General features: G+C 46.0%; 4 protein-coding genes across 8 annotated transcripts; 2 read left to right on the top strand and 2 right to left on the bottom strand.

Annotated features, from left to right (window-relative positions):
- Positions 1 to 220: 220 nt before the first annotated feature.
- On the top strand, positions 221 to 7,365 carry LOC125751295 (ubiquitin-associated protein 1-like). 3 transcript variants are annotated; one of them, XM_049029934.1, is made up of 6 exons: positions 221 to 444; positions 1,920 to 2,063; positions 3,111 to 3,632; positions 4,440 to 4,649; positions 6,061 to 6,162; positions 6,831 to 7,365. In XM_049029934.1, the coding sequence occupies exons 2-6, from the start codon at positions 1,944 to 1,946 to the stop codon at positions 6,942 to 6,944; spliced, it is 1,068 nt and encodes a 355-aa protein (XP_048885891.1). In that variant the 5' UTR covers positions 221 to 444; positions 1,920 to 1,943; the 3' UTR covers positions 6,945 to 7,365. The 3 variants fall into 3 exon arrangements, with proteins under 3 accessions (XP_048885891.1, XP_048885890.1, XP_048885892.1); XM_049029933.1 differs by having other exon boundaries at positions 6,827 to 7,365; XM_049029935.1 differs by lacking the exon at positions 4,440 to 4,649 and having other exon boundaries at positions 6,827 to 7,365.
- A 1,328-nt stretch (positions 7,366 to 8,693) lies between these two features.
- On the bottom strand, positions 8,694 to 12,025 carry LOC125704284 (kelch repeat and BTB domain-containing protein 13-like). Its single transcript, XM_048969717.1, has 2 exons — positions 12,005 to 12,025; positions 8,694 to 11,108 (listed from the first exon to the last, which is right to left on the bottom strand). The coding sequence occupies exon 2, from the start codon at positions 11,057 to 11,059 to the stop codon at positions 9,563 to 9,565; it is 1,497 nt and encodes a 498-aa protein (XP_048825674.1). The 5' UTR covers positions 11,060 to 11,108; positions 12,005 to 12,025; the 3' UTR covers positions 8,694 to 9,562.
- Positions 12,026 to 12,364: 339 nt separating this feature from the next.
- rasl12 (RAS-like, family 12) lies at positions 12,365 to 16,562 on the top strand. Of its 3 annotated transcripts, none has more exons than XM_048969567.1 (6): positions 12,365 to 12,773; positions 12,878 to 13,051; positions 13,510 to 13,566; positions 13,692 to 13,762; positions 14,121 to 14,311; positions 14,629 to 16,562. In XM_048969567.1, exons 2-6 carry the CDS (start codon positions 12,940 to 12,942, stop codon positions 14,966 to 14,968), a joined length of 771 nt encoding a protein of 256 aa, XP_048825524.1. In that variant the 5' UTR covers positions 12,365 to 12,773; positions 12,878 to 12,939; the 3' UTR covers positions 14,969 to 16,562. The 3 variants fall into 3 exon arrangements, with proteins under 3 accessions (XP_048825524.1, XP_048825523.1, XP_048825525.1); XM_048969566.1 differs by having other exon boundaries at positions 12,371 to 12,773; positions 13,689 to 13,762; XM_048969568.1 differs by lacking the exon at positions 12,365 to 12,773 and having other exon boundaries at positions 12,917 to 13,051; positions 13,661 to 13,762.
- Positions 15,843 to 19,341, bottom strand: si:cabz01068815.1 (solute carrier family 51 subunit beta). Its single transcript, XM_048969565.1, has 6 exons — positions 19,048 to 19,341; positions 18,674 to 18,746; positions 17,967 to 18,338; positions 17,307 to 17,417; positions 16,592 to 16,682; positions 15,843 to 16,342 (listed from the first exon to the last, which is right to left on the bottom strand). The coding sequence occupies exons 2-6, from the start codon at positions 18,711 to 18,713 to the stop codon at positions 16,165 to 16,167; spliced, it is 792 nt and encodes a 263-aa protein (XP_048825522.1). The 5' UTR covers positions 18,714 to 18,746; positions 19,048 to 19,341; the 3' UTR covers positions 15,843 to 16,164.
- Between the last annotated feature and the right edge of the window lie 318 nt (positions 19,342 to 19,659).

Genomic DNA, 19,659 nt, shown 5'->3' with positions numbered 1-19,659 from the left:
CAGTCATTGACTTGGCAAAGCCGTGGACATATTTAGTTGTTCCTTTACAAGGTCAAATTTAACAATCTGACATTATCCTAAATTTAAAAAAAATATGCGGTTTTGTATGAAACTCAGGTCTGGCCCGACTGCCTAATTTGGATTTGGGTATCTTGCTTTTGAGGCTTTCCCAGTGCGTCCAAAATTCGCCCAGAAGGGTTGTCTGTCTCACCATATGGTGTTACTGGTAAACAGATGATGTCAGTAAGTCATGACGATGGATTAGTAGCCCAGTGAGGATTAAGGAGGTCAATCGGTGACTTAAGACGCATCAGCCCCCTCTGGACACCACCAGATCTTTCAGCTTCTCACCTCGTCCTGGGTGCGTGAGAGTCCGCCCGCCCTCCAAACACAGCCGAATCCAGTATCCACTGGGTGGACCTTGTTGCCGTTGGTTACCTCCAGGTATTCACATTTCCGGTGTTCGGCTTCCAGCTACAAACACGGTTATAAAGTTGTTTTACTGAGCTTATGTTATGTTGGGCGTCATGGTGCTTTTAATCTTTGTTGATGGCGAAATGACATTGAAGACTGAATGCGAGCTGTAGATGGGTGATGCCTTTGAATGGTTTTGCTGGGATGGATGTAGAGGGACATCTGGATGTTAATTAGTCAGGAAAATGCAGTTGTTTCTGGTTGCAGTTGCAGTTAATGTTTTTATCTGGAGTGGGAATGTAATGGATTAGCAGCTACCTGGGAGCACGTGGAATGGGCTCTTGTCCTGTACTGTAGCTCACCCTCAAATCTTCCTGTAGGTGTCAGTATTTCTCAAAACCAGCCATATGTTTCCGCTGCCTTGGTAGCATTTTCCTGATCTTTAAAGTCATCCTGATGTTGTCTAGATGCGTAATCTAGAATTTTAAAGGATGAAATCATTTTACTTCCAATAATGATGCTGTAAAAACACCCACATAAAACTACAGTTTTTTAACTTTTCGTTTCGCTGGGTTAGCAAATTAAGCCAATTAAGAGCTTAGAAAGCAGCTGGTGATTAAGCCGGTGCCGCGATTATGTGGATGACACCCAGAACCATCTGCTGGTTCTGAAGGTTTCCCAGGACCTTCGCCCAGCTGTTCCTAATTGCCCTTCATGCCTATTAACCCACTGTGGCAGAACTGAGGGGTGATTCGTACTGGCCGTCAGTGGGCCTCTTGCCGGAGCCAGTGTTGTGGGAAGAGGCCCACGGTCCCCAGTTAGGAAGTCTTATTTACTGAGGGTCACTGGCCAGTAATTTAACCAAACCCCACGGTGGCTAATCCTCCATTGTGTAAGACAGTAAATACAGTGAATCAAGAAGACGCCAATGCTATAAAATAACATGGAATTATGCACTTATACAAAAAGTATTAAACAAGAAATAATTTGGGTTGGGACTCAGAATGTTGCTGGATCAAATCCCACGGTCAGCAGAGTGATGCCACCATCGGGCCTCTGAGCAAGACCCTTAACCCCAATCGCTCCAGGGCCTGACTGACCCTACTGTCCCTCCACACCAGTCTACTGAGGTGGCCTCCTGGGACGCTTTCCCAGCTGTCCTGAAGGAGCTCCCACATACAGACTGGACACTCACTGGCCGCTTCTCCTTCACTCTCGGGTCAAACTGCTCCAAAACCATTTCTGCTGTGTTTAGGTCAGGTGGCCAGATCACATGATGTGACACTGTCACTCTCCTTGGTAGGCAGCTTGGTGTATCTAAATTTTTGACTGGTTCTGTAAATATAGCTCAGAGAAACAGTACAGTTCACTGGGATATTAAGATGCAGGCACAAAATCAGGCCCATGATAGAAGAGATTAGATGTCTTGCCTTAAGTATATTTACTACAAAACTTAGAACGGAAGAGGACACTGATCGTGTGTGTGACTGACTGTCTTAAACCAGACGTTTTTTAAACCCGGGATCGAAATGAGCAGTCTGGGGGACATCCCTTTCAAGATCCCCAGTGTTTCCAGGGAGACGCCTCAGCCCGTCATGGCCCCCGAGTTCCCCATCCCGGACTTCCTGCGGTTAATGTGGGAGACTGAGGTCAGAGCCCAACTGTCACCCTGCCGTCAAAACCCCCTGGATCGAGAGATGTGTGGTGTGTGTGGCAGCCCCCCCCTCCACTCTCTACAGAGAATGAGGCATCACCTTCAGTGGACTCTCCTGAAGTGTTATATTACTGCTAATGTTATGATAAACTCGCCTAATCTCAGAGTTTATCTCGTTATAATAATACTCATAATAGTGTCGGAACTGCAGCCCCCCTAAGTAACCAAGCGGTATTTGGTGAGGAGCTCCGCCAAGCTCAAATCCTGTATCGTCTAGAGATTTCAGCTGGTCACCATTCTGTGTAATTTGTGTCTTCGTCTTAGCTTGCTTTCTGGGCCTGTGCTTAAATTCCTGTTGTAAACACTTAGCTCTTAAGCTGCTACTCTATCAGAAATGTTTAGGATATCTTATGTAACTGAGTAGTGACTGTAATTATTGTCAAGATCTAATGATTCTCCTGTAACTGAGCTCTCTGATTTCTTCAGCACGGCCCTCCATAAATAGCCTGCTCTTGAAAGTCGTGCTGCGTCCCCAGTAACAATAGATGGCATCGGTGATCTGTTCTGCAGGGCTTCAAGTTCCCTCGGCCTGTGTTTACCCTCGATAATCTTTCTGCAGACTCTTACAGTATCTCTCCATCATTAATTTCTGCCATAGGACATTCAATAGAATTTACTATCCTCAGCCACAGAGGGGAGGCCCTTATTTGGAGATGAGCTGCGTTTCAATTTTGTCTTTCGTTCTTCTGTTTTGGAGAAGGACATCTCAAGGATTAGAATTCTATACCCTTCTGATAAGTCCAAAAACGATAAGGCCCAAATGCACCTTTTTCCCACATAGTTTGTGGGAAATGGAAGCAAGAGTGAATGTTCAGATTGTGATAAATCCTCGCTTCACTGTGATGCAGGGGCTGGTGTGAAGCTTTGTGTTTGACGCCTACTGATCAAAACTGTGTCACTGGTGGGCGATTATCAGAAGACGATGTGAATCCTGCTTCTGGGTCTTCTGGCTGTGTGACAGTGTGCTTTTTCTATTTGCCAGTATGATTTCCACTTGGAGAACTGGGTCCTGGCCGGACTGGTAGGGGGGTCCCCCAGGCACCCCGAGGTGCAGCAGCCTGATGCCCCATTGGAGTTCACCTCATCCTGCCCCCCTCATTGGCTGATGTTCAGCGGGGGTCCGGCTCCCTGTCTGGGGAGCCTCAGCTTGAACCCCAAGGTAACCACAGGTTCCCTGCCACCCAAGGTAAAGTTCGCCGTCTCCGTCTCTGACGGCAACAGGGACAGCTGCTCTGAGGATGTTGAAGGTTCCTCCAATGAAGACCCAACAATGACTCTACCCACCTCTGGCCCAGTGCCAGTGCCCAGCTTGTCAGACAATCACTGCCTCGGACAATCATCACTGCCTAGGGGCGTTGCACAGCACAGCGCCACCCACTGGCATCTTAGCAGGCCGCTCTGTCTTGGTTCCCCTGGACCCTGTGCCTCATCCACTTCAAGGGACCTAGCACCTTCGTCAACAGTCCAGACCTCCAGGTTGGAGCAGCACCAGACTGCAGTGCAGGTAAAACGTGAACCACATTTCCTGAGTCTCTGCACTGCTGCCCTTAAAAAATGCAGGGATTTTATTCTTCACCTTTAGCTCATATACAATCGATCGGCACCGTTTCACTGGCTATTTTTAAACCATTGCGCTTCCAAGAAGATACTTCGCTTGTGAAGACCTTGGTTACCTCCACATGGCCAAAAAGGCAGAAACCACATGACCTTGTTAGAAGCTGCCAGGCGTGAGAAACACCGCATATGACAGGCCAGGCATCCGGACCACCGTTCAGAGCATCAGACATATTTCAGACATGGATCCTTCAGAACATTTGTCAGGTCGGAATGTATAAAATCCACTACGGCCATCATTGACATGCAAGGGATTCTATGGCTGAAAGAAGGAAAATGACATATTATGTTTCATTCAGGAACTGAGTATGAATTGTTTGGGCTGAATGTCACTTCTATGTTTGCTCACATTTCTCATACGTTTGTACAGATGAACCACCTAATAATAACTAGTGTAAAGCCTTTTCCTGGAATCCTACCAAGCTGGTTGGGATTAACAAGTGGAACTGCTCTGGAAACGTCTTTCTCAGGAATGGGGCATGTCAAGGTTATGCATACAGATCTTCATGGCGTAATACATTCTGATATTAATCTCCTTTGCGCCCTTATTTTGAAATTCTAAAGGTGGAATTTACAGCGTGAGATAAACATCTAGGACTGTAGGGCTGGGGGGGTTGCTATGACAATTGCTCCATTATTGGTGTGAGCTCTGGTCTTATTTGGGGGGCTCTGATTTAGTGTTCTGTTTACTCTGAAGTCCCAAAGCCCCTACTCCAGTCAGCCCCACCCCCCCTCGGCAGGCCGACCTCTGGATTCCCACACTTCCATTGCGGACTCGTCGGCCGAGCTGCTGTCGGCCCTCAGCCAGGAGGAGCGCGATCTGTTGGAGACCATCACGGAGCAGGGATACCCGCTGCGTACAGCCATCATTGCCCTGCAGAAGACAGGCTGGCAGAGCCCAGATCAGGTCTGGTAACGTCCATGGGGAGGAGTACGCTAAAGCTGGGTCCCCTGACCGTGGTTCTGCCGTCATTCACAACTGTGGGGTCTCTTCGAGGAATTTGCACTGGAAAATGGAACATCAGCAGCAACCAAGCTGGAGACAGTTATACACTGATGTTATGCAGCTCTGATAATGGAGGGCCAAATCTCCGTACGTAGGAGATGGTGTCCATTTCCAAGCACCAAGCCTAATATTTACACGAGCAACACTTTGCAGCAGCTTAATAACCAACTGGTAGCGCAGGAGGTAGTGCTATCGTTCTGCAACCTGAGGGTTGCAGGTTTGAGCCCTGGTTCCTCCTGACCCCATCAAAGTGTCCTTGAGCCAGACACTGAATCCCAAGTTGCTCCCGGTGAGCAGGTTGGCACCTTGCATGGCAGCCTCCACCACCGGTGTGTGAATGGGTGTGTGGATGGGTGAATGTGAGGCATGAAATGTAAAGCGCTTTGAACACTCGTGGGAGTAGAGAAGCGCTATATAAATGCAGTCCATTTATCTCAAACCAAAGTAATCCTCATCTTTATTCATGCTTTGCAAACGTTTACATTAAGCCCTGGAAAAACAATGAACGATTTTCAGACTGACGGGACGATGTAATTTGATTCATGGGTACATTTTTTGCCCGTGAGCATATGTAGCTGATTAGAGTCCACTTATGTAAGAAGTCTAATGAGCTGCCAGTGGGGTTTTTCTTCTTAAAGAGACATTCCCAGAATCACGTCTTAAGCTGGCTATTGCTCTACGGTTTGATGAGGAAACATCTGGTTCTAACTTCCAAAACTCAGTGTTAGTTTCCTAAGAAAAGAAGAAGGAAACAGATATAAATAGACATCTGCTCCCCAGAGCCTTCGGACCTGGTGTTTATCGCCTCATTCTCAGCATCATACAGCAGCTCTCATGGGAACCAGTGAACCCCCCCCCCCCCCCGAGGATCATAAGCTCATGGCTTGACCGTTGACCGGGCCAGGCGTTTTCCCGGAGGAGCCTTGTGTACTTTTAAGTTCTGCTACAGAGCAGTGGCGGCAGTACAGTACAATCTTCAGTAGAGAGAGTCCCCAGCCTTTGATTCATCCTGTTTTCTGATTGGCTGGAGTGTCTGTCACATGTCACTATCTTTCACTTAAACATTATTGCCATTTTCTGATATGATCCGGGAATCGGATGCTAATTACAATTTGATGGGGAGCTTGAACGTATGACTGCAGCTGATGTGGCAGGATAACGGCTTTTTTGGAAAAGGGTTACGCTAATCGTGGCTTAGCTAATGTGGAACATTCTGTCTCGTACTCCAGGACGTATCCTGATACGCTGCCAGGCTAACATACGTAACATGGGTGAACATATGTGTATCCGGAAATGCCTCTGGTCCCCACAGGTGCTGAGATACCTGCTGTCATGTGACCGGCTGTGCGAACTGGGCCACGACATGGCCGAGGTCCAAGAGGCTTTAGAGATGTTCCAGAACTGCGAGACCAAGGTGAGCAGCCCAGGTTGAGACACCAATCCCTCACGTTCCCTTTAAAGTCATGTCAGCTGATGCCCATGTGACTGTCTTAGTCCCGCCCCTGCTAAGGCCAATCCTGCTGTCAATCCTTAGCCTGAGAATGATTCTTCTGACATCTTTCATACCCATTTCTTCTAAAAAAAACAAAAAAAGGATCCTAGACCATTTCAACCTGGGGGGGCGAGACTGGGGTCAGTTATTCAGTTAGGGGGGGGCAGCTGCATTTGACCTTAATGTCCTCCAAGTATTACTTACACTAGCTTGTCAGCATTAAGAAGCAAGAGACAATTTTGAAAGCCAATAAGTTATTTATGCGATGCATTTTACAGTTTTTACAAATATGTAACTCACTCTGATTTCTTGTTTATACTGTCTCACATATATAAATGTAAATAATAATAATAATAATAATAATAATAATAGTAACATCAATAATACATTTATTTCAGACCCAAGTAGCATGCATATCTAGGGGAACATGGTGGGGGGCATGCACCCCCACCCCAGAACCACCCCTGGATGTGAAGGGCTTGATCTTCACCGTAGCAGCGTGTTGGCTGAGATAATCACCATCTCACCGTTCAAATGACTCAGATCTCAGGGTTTCTTGTTCATCTCCCGACCCCCAAATTCCTAGGCAGCTGAGTTCTTGCACCTCCTGGCCCAGTTCGACGAGATGGGATTCCAGCAGAACACCATCAAGGAAGTGCTGCTGGTCCACGAGAACCACAGGGAGAGGGCCCTGGAGGAGCTGATGATGCGTGCTGCGTGATAGGCCCAGCTGCTATCCCATGATGCACTTAGAGCACTGTCACTATAGACCCGTGTGACACAATGCATCGTCTAGGTTGCCCATGATAAATTCCTCAAAGGGTGTTTCTCAGTTCTGTTCTTGAGTATTGGAACTGGTCTTCGGTAATGGAAGATGACGTAAAATGAGTACGCAAGAACACAAGTACAGTCAAGTACGCATATTGAGAAACACCCAGAATGTGTCAGACTTTGGTCAGATGTTCGTCCATCCATCCATCCATCCATCTTCCATACCCACTTGTCCTATATAGGGTCCTGGGGGGTCTGGAGTCACACTATTCACACACTCATTCACACCTACGGTCAATTTTAGCAACTCTAATCCACCTTAGTCTGTTTTTGGACTGTCGGGGGAAGCCAGAGGGGGGTGAGCCAGAGGGGGGTGAGCCAGAGGGGGGTGAGCCAGAGGGGGGTGAGCCAGAGGGGAGGAGCCAGAGGGGAGGAGCCAGAGGGGGGTGAGCCAGAGGGGAGGAGCCAGAGGGGGGAGCCAGAGTACCTGGAGATTAGCCCACACACATAGATGCTGAGATGGTTGATTGGTATTTAGGATCCAGAATTTATTAACATTCACACTCTTTTATTCTGAAGTGCTTCCATCCCAAATCTCAAATATCAAATCATATTTATAGCTCATTAGTGTGACACTTTGTTTTGCGGTCTCACCCTCTCTTCGTTGACTTTTCACGGCTGCTTTAAGTAAGCCTGTTTTGGTGTCAAAGGAATGACATAGTTTGACAGAATTATAACTGACACAATCATTACTGTTGATGGAAGCGCTAAACTGTAAGCGTAAGACCCATAAAACAGGCAGTTATCATTCAGTCGGTGACAGGCTGCGCCAAACTTTCTGTTGCTAAATGAATGGAACGTATCGCTTACAAAATGTTTGACCAAGATCCCGTCCAAGTTTGACCAAGTTCCTGGGAAGGGAGGTTGCTGCTTCACACCTTGGAGCAACAGACCCCACCACCCCCGCGAAAGAGGCTGCTGAATAAATGGGTGAATCCGTCAGCCGCTTTGGGAAAAAGTATCAGATGAGTAAGTGAACATACATGGCTAATTTGGCACTAGTGTTCAGACATTAAGGGCTGTCATCAAGCAAAGGTGGTCCCAAGGAAACTTCCAGAACAGCTTTCTTAGTTTTATTTATACTCTTCTAACCTACCGACCACCCTTTTCTGCTTTTTTTTTTTACAAATTTTTCTTTATGATTCCTGCACGTGCGCGAGGTCCTGCTTAGGATATGCAAACAGATACGAATGTTATTCTTACACTGAAAGTACCGTACAGAGAACACTGTGGAGAGTCCAGGTTACAGCCGGAGGAGCCAGAACATGCATCTGCTGGTTATAGACTGAACAGACAGGAGATAACAAACGCGAGGGTTTTCTGTTCAGCTAATATCCCTCCACAAAAATAGCCAGAATATGCATCACCAGTCAATTGTGTTTCCACACAGGTTTTTACCACTTTTCCATTTATTTCATAAACTGCAGATTTTTTATTCTTCTTAAGCACTGGGAAGTTGAGTGAACAACTATACATGAAAAGATAAGTAAAATAAAACAAGTTTCCTTCATAACATGGAAAGAGTTTCTAACGGTGCATGACTTTCATCCTGTTAACTGGTTATGTGGTGATGGCAGAGTCAAATTCTAGACTGTCCTTTAGCTTTACGTGCACTAGTTGTCTGTTTCATGCCATGGTACGAGCAAATGAGGGAAGTTAGTAATTCATGCCATGAAACAGAGCAGCACTTCATGTCCCTTGCAGAATGAACGCCTCAAATTTTTTCTGTTGTTATAACTGCTAGAGGACGTAATTTTGATGAATCAAAGATATGACATTTTCTTGCTAATAAAAGTGCTCAAATGGTGAACACACTGTACTTTTATTTGTTAGTCTCTCAGTGTGTGCAAAACCTTTTCACTGGTAGTGACTAAACAGAAAATGTAGAACAAGATGATCTGTACATTGTTTTCCCCCTTCACACATACTGTACACTGTGAGCATATCATGGAAGCTACCCCACATAGACAGGGGTCCCCGGAAATATACACTCCGTCTGCTTCGTCAAATTGACGTTTGTCTGGCAAACCGGCCCAGGGGACGTGATATAAATGGGCTGTTTATTATGAAAACAGGATACGGCTATTCGTTCAGGACTCCTCAAAGCGATTCTGTGCATTTATTACAGCGGAGAAAGGACATGACTCTTCAACAATTTATGAAAACATAATAAAACTTGGAAGTTCTCAGGCAATGATACATAAATAAGCTGCTCATTCCCAGGGGCAAATGCAATCCTAAAGACTAGGTATGTTTAGGGTACGAGCAAATGAGGGAAGTTAGTAATTAGTGCTACTTGCCTGGCTTTTGCTGTAAAGGTGCCAGTTTTGCGGAACTGTTACCCCAAACGGTGCCTCCTAATCTCACAGAATGTTTTGATGCGCTCCCTTTCACATGTAATAAGATTCTTGTCTCTGTTTCCGTACATAAATGAAAGGGAGAGTACTGGTATGCTCGTAAATTGTTTAATAAACCGCATAAAACATCCTCATCAAAGAGTGCAGTGTAAGGAGGATGAGGGATGGGCATGACTTTGGTTCTTGAACCTCTGATAGTTGTTGTTCTTTCTCACCGGCTGATTCCCAGGCTTCGGCAGCCTGAGTGAAAAGGTCCAGAAAGAGCCGATTCGTGGAAAACCCCGCATTTGTCTTCTCGGTTTCCATGCGTCGTCCTCGATGGCATACTCCAGGGTCATCTTCCGGTTGAATGTGAAAACGGAGTCACCCTTCACTACCGCGGTGAACAGGGAGCCTTTGCTGTTGCTGTAGTGACCCGGCATGGCCGTCCACTGCCCCGTGGTGAGGTTGAAGCGGTCGATTACACACCTCAAGAAGTCATCTGAGGGCCCATTGCGCATTACATAGAGGTTGTCCCTGTGGGCCACCATGCAGTGGCCATAACTCTGGTGCCTCACTAGTGTTGTGAGGAGCGTCCATCTGTCTTCCCCGGGAAGGTACTCGTGGATGTCAGTGGCACCCATCGGCTTCCATGAGCAAATGAAGATCCGACTCATCGCTTTGGCACTCGGGGCGCTGGATACGGGGTGGGGAAATGGGGAGGCCTGGGACCAAGTGCTGGTGGAGACGTCATACATCTCCACCGAGGACATGACCGTCCTGTTGTACTCCCCCCCGATGGCGTAGAGGTAACCATCGTGCCCCACCAGCGTGAGGTTGTAGCGAGGCTGGTGGGGGCAGGCAAACGTACTCCACGTGTCGGCAGAGGCGTCGTAGCAGAAGCACGAGTCGACCACCTGGTTGGTAATATCACGCACCCCTCCGACGATGTACAGCCTGTTGTCCAGGACAGTCAGGCCGGCCATGGTGGTGCTGGCTTCGTTCGGCAAGTCGGTCAGAACCTTCCAGTCCTTCTCATCCTCATCCAGGTAGCACACCGTCCGCACAAAGTCCTGCAGCAGCTCGACGCTCGGCGAGTGGGCGCCAACGGTCACGTAGGAGCTGGGAGTCAAAGACTCAACGTACTCCAACAGCTCTTTGGGGAGACAACTGGCCGCCCCTTCCAGGTCACGGCAAGAGTCTCGGAGAAACAGCGCCCCACTGTGGAGGAGGTCTGCTATCCCATAGTTGGCTCCTACTTGACATATGAGCAGGCAGTTGTCAGAGTTGATGATGTTTACGAGGTGCCTGGAGAGAAACTCCGCCTGGAGGAATCCGGCACATTCCGCGGCATCAATGATCTCGTCGGCGTCCAGCATGGGCCGCTCGCCCCTCAGCACGCTGAGCATGACCAGGAACCCGCGAGCGCTCAGACCCTTCAGGTGAATTTCCTCCTGGCCGCACTCTCTCATTCCAGACCGGAAGAGAGCTCGGAAGTACTCACAGTGCTGGAGCAGCAGGGCCCTGTCGACGAGGAAAACGCTCTCCTCCACTCTCACCTTCAGAGCCGCCGCTCGTAGACGCTTCCCTGGTCCACATTCTGGCTGCCTGGTTTCACTTCCCAGTTCATAGCAGCCGCTAGGTTCCACCATGTTTAAACCACCTTCTCCCAACACTTAAACTGCGAAATAACACAACAGCCTGCCGAGAAAATTTACCCGGATAGTGAAAAGCATTTCATTTTCCTAGTCATTGTTCCAGAAGATGACACTGTGTACTCTACACAAGGTAGCTGCTCTTACACAAGTATCTACTGTCCTGATCCCGGTATTTTTCCTGGCTATAAGAATAGCACTGGCTATAGATAGCAAGATGACAGGGGGACAGTTAATACTTCATGACATGCAAACATTTGACATGCGAAATGCAAGGTGGACTGACACATGGACGCATGTAGCAAAACAGACGTCGCTGTGCTAACGATTCAGAGACGTTAATTCTTGGATGTGATCGTGATTTTTGGGAACATGCCAGTTTGAGCGCTTTAATCTTTGCAGCTGAATGGTATCTGAGGTCACTGCTATCTGTATCAAAAGTCATAACCTTTTAAAATCGTTTTCTATCATAATGTGCTTGGATCTGTTGTCGGATCAGATTCTCTATTGACAAGAACGAATATGTATGAGCAGATAATGGAGACTCATAAATCCTCTATGTTCTCAAAGTGATCGGAATATTGTCCGTATCCCTTGACGCCATGGCATAAAATAATTGTTAAAAAAAAAAAAACAGTAACCAAGGGCAACAGCTCTAATACCAATTTACTCAAACGACCCAAAAGATACTGCACTGACCTGGAAAACCCCTTCCCAGCCTCACATACCCCCCCACGGTGAACCCCACCAGCCAATCAAATTTCCATTGTCTCCCAATGACCTTTGGCAGCTGATACACCAAGCCCAATGAAAATGCTCCCCCAGGGCAGATATAAAAACGTGGGCCAGATCCAGCACACACAGGATCACATAAGGGCACCTGCTTATCTCAGGACACTAGGTCTACATCAAGAGATTTGCAGTTCCGTACATATAACTCACCCCCAATGGCTGCAGTCATTGTGTAGCTAAACCAGTGTCGCGATCTGTCATTCGTCCGTCATTTCTGCAGGAATCCACTTAGTTCTACGTGTGAAACTGACTGTATTTTCCCGATTTTAATTGGAGAAATGATAGAAATGTGATAAATTTCAAATGATTATTGTACTTTTTTTCCTGCTACAAACTTAACAACAGTTGTTTACTAATATTTACATTATATGAGAAATCCCTTAAACTGTTGCTCTTGACTCATTGTAGGGAATATAATGCGCAGTATTAACAGGATGTATTCCCCCCGGCATAGACATGCATATACACTGTACTCCCCGTCGCCTGTGTTAAAGTGTGTGCGTTTTCTGAGATTAATGTCAGAATAAATGCTGATAATGTTTCCCGGATTAAACTGCACGCATCTCTCCATCCCTTCAAGGAGGGCTGCGTGAGTCGCTCCCTACAAGGAGCCAGATAATCAGAGAGCTGACGTCAGCACAGGGGCATTCCTCGGCAAATCGGGCTTTGATAATATCTCGACATGCAAAACCTCAAACCTCTGAACCGCTTCGTTAGAAAATAATAACACAGGGTATTTGAATAATTCTTCTGGAATTAAATGTAAAAAACTTTCTCTAATTTGCCGGTCTTTACTCAATGAATGATTATACCTTAAGTCTATCTTACAGAAGAAATATGTGCAATAATTTTTTACTTTGAACGAGGCGAGTTTAAACTTTCACAATCAATGTTTCTGGGACCCGGAGCACATTTGAAGGTAAACCTGCTGGACTTCGCGACACTATACGGTATTTAATGTATCGGTACTACCAGCGCTGATCTAATGATATTTTTCCACTGTGTGTTCTGCTGTATTTACAGGCATGTACACGCCCAACGCGATACATCTATCGTAGGCTTTCTTTGTATATTTGCCACCCAGGATGTCCTTAATGTTTGGGAGATCTCGGGGATTTAGCGCTGCCTCCGCTCCCGACCGAGGGCGAACCGAGTGTAACATCGCCGTGCTGGGAATGACGGGATCTGGGAAATCAGGTAAGGATCGGGGCTGCACGAACGATTTTTGGTATATGAACAAATTTAGTTACTGAATATATTTTACGCATTTCCTGTTCTCCTGTTTAAGATGTTCTCAAAAATTAATTTCTGCAGCTTTTTGATCAATCTACGGTCACTCAACGGTATTTTGATAGCCAATGGGGTGGGTAGTCGGAATGTCAATTAAAAATATCATTATTATGGTCCAATAGGACCGTGTCAAGTTAGGAAGTAGTTTAAAGAGTGCTTGTGGACGACTAAACTTAGACACAACCACCGGCATCTACTGCTTTCACTGACAGTCACCAGTTGCTCTACTGTAGTGAATATTTTGAAAATAAACTGGATTTAACACTTGAGTAAATGCTAATGTAGAGGGCTGAAATCAAGATGGTTGTCCATGTTAAGTTTATGCACTTAAGGGTTTTGACGACAGTCTCTCTCTTTTTCCGCAGCCTTGACCGTAAAGTTCCTCACCAGGCGATTCATCAGCGAGTATGACCCCAACCTTGGTAAGGATCACAACCTTGAGACTCTGCTTGCGGTTCACAGCTGAATAAACGGTTCTTTAACTTTGGGATGAAGGGAAGCTATTTTTTTAAATAGGATTTGAAATGTGCCCGCCCTGTTTCAGAAGACACATATGCCTCTGAAGAGGTGGTGGATCAACAACCCGTCCTCCTGAAAATTATGGACACTGCTGACCAGGTACAGAACCCAGTTAGGTACAGAACCCAGTTGGGTACAGAACCTAGTTAGATTTACTTTCTGAAAAAAATATACTGAGTCTCGCCGTTACCCTGCGTTGGTTAAGTCCTCACAGAAGACAGATCGGTGACTTGTTGAAGCTACTTCTATGGTATGAGTGAAGATCTGCTTCTCTAGAACTTCCGTTTGTTTGTAAGCTCCTATAGACCCACACATGAGGTTCTCTGCCGCCTGACATCCTCCACATGTGGTGGGAACAGGCCATTTTCTCTGTAGTCCTCTGACTAGCTGTCCATGTGACTGGTGAAACGCAGGTTCAGTGACTGGCCCAGTTAAACGTTGTGCACCTTAATCTTAGGACGGGCCAGCAAACTGTGAGCGATACCTGACCTGGGCGAGCGCCTTCCTGGTGGTCTACAGCATCGACAATCTGCGCAGCTTTGAAACCTGCCAGCAGTACCTGGATGTTCTGAGTCTCCAATCTAAGGGCCTCCACCCTGAGACCCCCATCATCCTGCTGGGGAATAAGCTGGACATGGAGAGACACAGGTGCACCTTGATGCTGTGGTCAGCATGTCAGCATGAAGTTTAAGGAATTGCTGAATGATTGTCGAGTGTTGAGTGTTGATTGTTGAGTGCCGAGTGTTGAGTGTTGCTTAATGAGCGTTGACTTTTGAATGAGTGTTGAGGAACTAGTTCCAATAATAAAGTCAACGCAGATGCCCTTAAGCTTATTTTTGAAACTGAAGATTTAACTTCTTTATGGACCTTGTTACCATGTGACTTGTGTCCCTTTGTGCACATGATCAGACTCAGCCAATCGGGTGGTACCAGTGTTGACGATTCCTCTCTATTGGGTCATGCAGACAGGTGAGCAAATCTGACGCGGTGAGCCTGGCCTCGAAATACGGCTGCCTGTTCTTCGAGGTGTCTGCCTGCGCCGATTACCCCCCGGTGCAGCACGTCTTTCACGAGGCGGTGCGAGAGGCACGGAGGGAGTCGGAGGCGGGTCTGGCCTCGCGGCCACTCTTCATCAGCGAGGACAAGCAAGTGGCTGCCGTGACTCCCGGCCTGCCCCTCACCGCCTGCCTCCGGGAGCTGCCTGCCCCAGCCACGGCCAAGCTGGTCACCGTCAAGTCTTCGCGGGCTCAGAGCAAGCGCCGCGCCCCCACGCTCACCCTACTCAAAGGCTTCAAGATCTTCTGACTTCCTAGTGCTTTGTGAGTGCCCCTTTTCGATCACCGACGATGAGCGACTTAGGAACCTGCAGCCTGGTCTGGTTTCTTCTGGAAACATCTAACCACCCATGGAACTTCCTTCCAAAATGCGAGGCTATGAGTCGGCTGGAGGATATCACCTGACCACTGGCGACACAGAGTGGAGATCTGCCCGTCTAGACACTGCTGGTTACAAGCACCTGAAGTAGAGCGGCTCTCTTCCCGTGAACTTTGGGTGTGCTGTGCAGAGCTGCGTGTCACGGTGTGGGGTAAAGGCAGCAAGATGAGGCCCACATTCTGCCTATGATGCTCCACAGTGTTTGCAGATAATCGATAATTAGGGACAAAGTTAACGAATTAGCCTTAAAATATTAAAATATTATTAAAATGTCATTTAAGTCACCCAAGTAGAAATGTATTAGTTTACTGTGTTAGCGAAAATTTTTGTTGCTTCTTTTTTTTTTTATCATTAACTATGTTACGCAGCTCATTACTTCAGCCTTGTGGCCAAAGTGTGTAACTACAGGTAGAAAGGACCGCTTGTTGGTTGGAGTGGGGACCTGAGGAAGTATTTCAATCTTTCAGCTTTACAATAAAAGACGTCAGCTGTGTACAGGTAGTGTAGAGGTTAAGAGTAGCTGAAAGTTTGCCAGTTCTAGTCACATGGGAACCTATGGTTGTACCCCTGATTGAGGTACTTATCCTGCTCAGTAAAACTGCTGAAGTAAAATATCCAGCACTGGCTGAATGGCTGAATATTTTGATAATTCTAAGTCACTGTGCATTAAGCAGCTATGCGCATATTTCCAATCTTTACAGCAAATATGCACGGAATTTCTTTTAACCGAATAAAGTTTTGAAAATTTGCGTTAATATTTTTATTAAAACATTAACTTCTTCATTGGAAATACAAGGACCTTTCAGAACAGACTTACCTATAATGAGTTCTTTTTATATTTTCCTTGTGCGCTGGTTAACATTATTGGCTCATTGTGCTGGGAGGTCTATTGTCTCTCTATCTTTACCTCAGGCAATTCAGATAAAGAAAAAAATATGTGAGGAAATGAGTATAGTTATAAACACAAGGCAACATCTCTAAGCTCCGCCCCCTACCCATCTTCCTCTTTCAAGTATCTGACGAATGAAGAGTCTTTGCATCAAGTCCACTCTGTGCCAACTGACCAATCAGACGTCCTCTTCTCGAAGCCCAGGGTTCACGGTCAGCCCATTCTTCTCCCCACACATGAATGTCGGATCCTCTGATTGGTGCCTTTCGGCTGGGGGCCCGTCAACCTGCCTGACCACCGTCATTTTCTGAAGCTCCTGCCCTTCTGTGGCCTGGACTCTTGCCTGCTTTCTGTTCCTGGAAGGTGTAAGCACAAGCAGTCAGCACCGTACTAAATATAATGCTCTTGGTGTCAATTGTTTGAATGTATTACATAGTAACTGATGAGATTTTGAGGCCCACCGTGGAGGGTTGATGTTCTGTCAATCACTGATTGGTTTTACTCACATCTCATTGGTCAATGTTCCCCTCATTGTGTGGCATAATGTATCCATTTTGATTAAATATAATCAAATTATTTCTACTGCGTATGTACAATATGCTGACCTGTTGTTTGTTAGTCCTGTGACTAGAAGCCCGCAGCCAATGAGGAGGGCCCCATAGGACAGAGCCAGCATGGCGTACCTCCAGGAAGACGCTGTAAAACAGCAGGCAGGATGCTCATGTCAGCCCGTTTTACAGCCCTCCAGACCAAATACGGGGGGATTTAAGGTGCTGTTAAAAACCGCTAAATTTGATTCAAATGTGCTTTCAACAGCCGGGTGAGCAAATAAAACCATAGACTCGTACATACTTTATAGGAAGGTTTTATGGTAACCATGACCTACTATACTGCCTTCCTGTCCAATGAAAGCTAGAATGGGGAACAGGATCAGGGCATCAGAATGAAAAGCCATTTTCTCTGCTGCTTAGTTTTATTGGGATGTGAAAATGATGAAATATCTTTAGCCCCCCACCCCCCCATTCCGACCTATGACAGCGTTCTCAAGGTCAGACTCTCAGATGCACAGAATTATGGCATTTCTGCAGTAAGTTCAAACGTAGTTTTCCATCGTTATTAAATTAGATTAGATATTACAGTCAACAAATTGTCTGGTGGGAGTTTTGACCTATTAAACCTTAGAATTCAAGCTTCACACAGATGGAGCCATAGAAGTAGGACAATAATCTAACACAGTGACTCAGGCTCGTCAGTACTTTGGAGTCGAGCCACTTCAGATCATTGTTATGACAGTTTATGACATGCAGTAAAGCCACTCACTGTCCTCTGTGCGATAATACCATCGAAGGAACTCTCTCTGCTCAAGGGTCATGAGGGGTTCATCATCCGGCGCCCTCAAGTGGTCGGAGTCATCAGAAGCCCTTTTTGGTCCTGTGTACCCGGGAGCAGCAGGAAGAAATTATGTGACAAAGTGTGACCTGTGATAGACCGTGTTACTCTCTCTGCTAATAATATGTTACTGAAGAACACTGTTAGTGAGGGAAGTGATAGATGGTATAATTTAAGTTTGCCCAACCATGGTCTTTACAGGCTGGTTTTTGATCACCCACAACTTCTCATATCTTCACTGAAGAGCTTATTTGGTTCTTGAACATTTCTGTGTGAACTCCAAGCCATTGCACATACATCTGCACACCCTAAATAACTAATTGAACAAGCTGGTTTATTTATCAAGTCTTCAGTATGATCATTTAAGCTACACTGGTGATGGAACAAAACAGATACGTAGGGTGTCTGCAGGGGGGGGGGTCAATCCACTAGGTCAATGACACTAGTTAAATTATTTTCTGTAATGTCTAAAAGCCAGGATTGGACAGCACTTGTTGTGACATCAGTATCATGATGGTGTGCAACAAATGGGTGACCATCTTGAGGTCAAGCAAAAACCATAGAAAGATGAAAACGAAAGCGATTGCTCACGTTGACGCTCCTTGCAAATGTCGCCAATTTCAATGGATTTCCATTTGGACAGTTTGTTGCCTCTGGCCAGGAAGAGGCGGCTTCCGTCGGTGGTGAGCTCCAAGGATCTGTCGCGGTTCATGAGCCGACTGTCTTGGCACTGCCAGAGGAGGACATCACTGCCATCACACGGAGCAGTGAGGACAGGGCTGTCCTGCTGCGAAGATAGGCACGTCCTCGTGACCTTATTCTCCAACATCTGCTGGTCTTTCCAGAGCCATTGCTGAAGGTCGGCATTGAGGTCACAGTGCTCTAACTGCAGAGTGTGGTTCCACGGAGAGTCTTGCAAACACAAGCTGTGAATGCTGTTGTAGATCATAAAGCTTCCTGCCTCTGAAAGTACAAACACGTGATGCGGTTATAGCACTGCAGACCTCTATCGCCACTGCACCACAATTACAGCAGCTTCACACCAAATCTACAATGGCACTACATCGGCATGAAACTACATTTCCATCATTTCCCCAAATGAGCTCGATGGGCCGAATGGCCCCCTCTCATTTGTAAATATCTTACATTCTTATCAGAAATTTCAGTCATCCATCCATCTTCCACAATTACTTATCCAACACAGGGTCACTGTGATTGTAAACATTTTTATTTGCCAAATACATAAATATACAATGACTCCACTATGAAGTATTCTTAAAATACATAAATACGTCTACCTTGTATGAGGAAACATATCAGAATCCAAGTGGAGGACATTCTTTTGTGTTCTTCTACAACTCATGAAACAGCCTGTTTGTGAAAACAGTGTTGAAATTATAACATTGATGGGCATCTTTAAATGCTGTTCTTTGGTATTTTCAGTTCTTTCCTTTCCCATCTATGAAAGACTCTCAGATATACATCATTTCCCAACCAGATCCGGATTCGGCGCAACAGCCCTAAACTGTGGGACAGCACTTATTTTACACTTTAGAAGTCCAATTACAGTTGCACTTTTTGATTATGAATTAAAACTTGGCTTTGTGTATTTATAAGTAAAGCAACCAAAAGTGATAAATGCAGAAACACATTTGAACATCTGTTTTCTTACCTTTGGGGGGAAGCGTTGAATGGGGAGGTGGGAGGGGGGGAATTCAGAGAACAGCCAGTGTGGCAAAGAGGACGAAGACAGACTCGGCACACGGCTTTTCCAAAGTGCAGCGGCGCCTCTCTGTTCACTTTCTGCTGGCGAAGTCATTGCTAATCATTCAGCGCAACATTTATCTATGCATTCTTAAATCCTTATAGCTTCATTTAGACCATATACCCAGGAATTTGTGACTCATCGCTCAAACAGTGTTGAAATATTTATGAGTACGAACATTGCACCTTTTATGCCTTCAGAAGAAGGATATGGACATGAAAAGGTGAATGACCCCCAGGTCACATTCAAAGGGGCCAAATGGCTGCAGTAAAGTGCATGAAACATTCACTTTCAATTAAAGCTTGTTTCCTTTGAGAACAAGGATACTTCCTGGAAGAATGATTAAGCAAGACATTGTTTTTTATTATATAATTATATTGCTAAAATAACCCCCCAACCCTATAATGGAGAAGGGATGGATGGATTAAATGAATCAGGGAAAATTATCAGAAATATTAATTTTTTGTAACAACAAGAGCAACACATACACCTAAATATATTCATATCATATACGCATTA

This window comes from Brienomyrus brachyistius, chromosome 11 (assembly GCF_023856365.1).
Source record: "Brienomyrus brachyistius isolate T26 chromosome 11, BBRACH_0.4, whole genome shotgun sequence".
Lineage (NCBI taxonomy): Eukaryota > Metazoa > Chordata > Actinopteri > Osteoglossiformes > Mormyridae > Brienomyrus > Brienomyrus brachyistius.
This window is presented reverse-complemented; position numbering and strand designations above follow the sequence as displayed.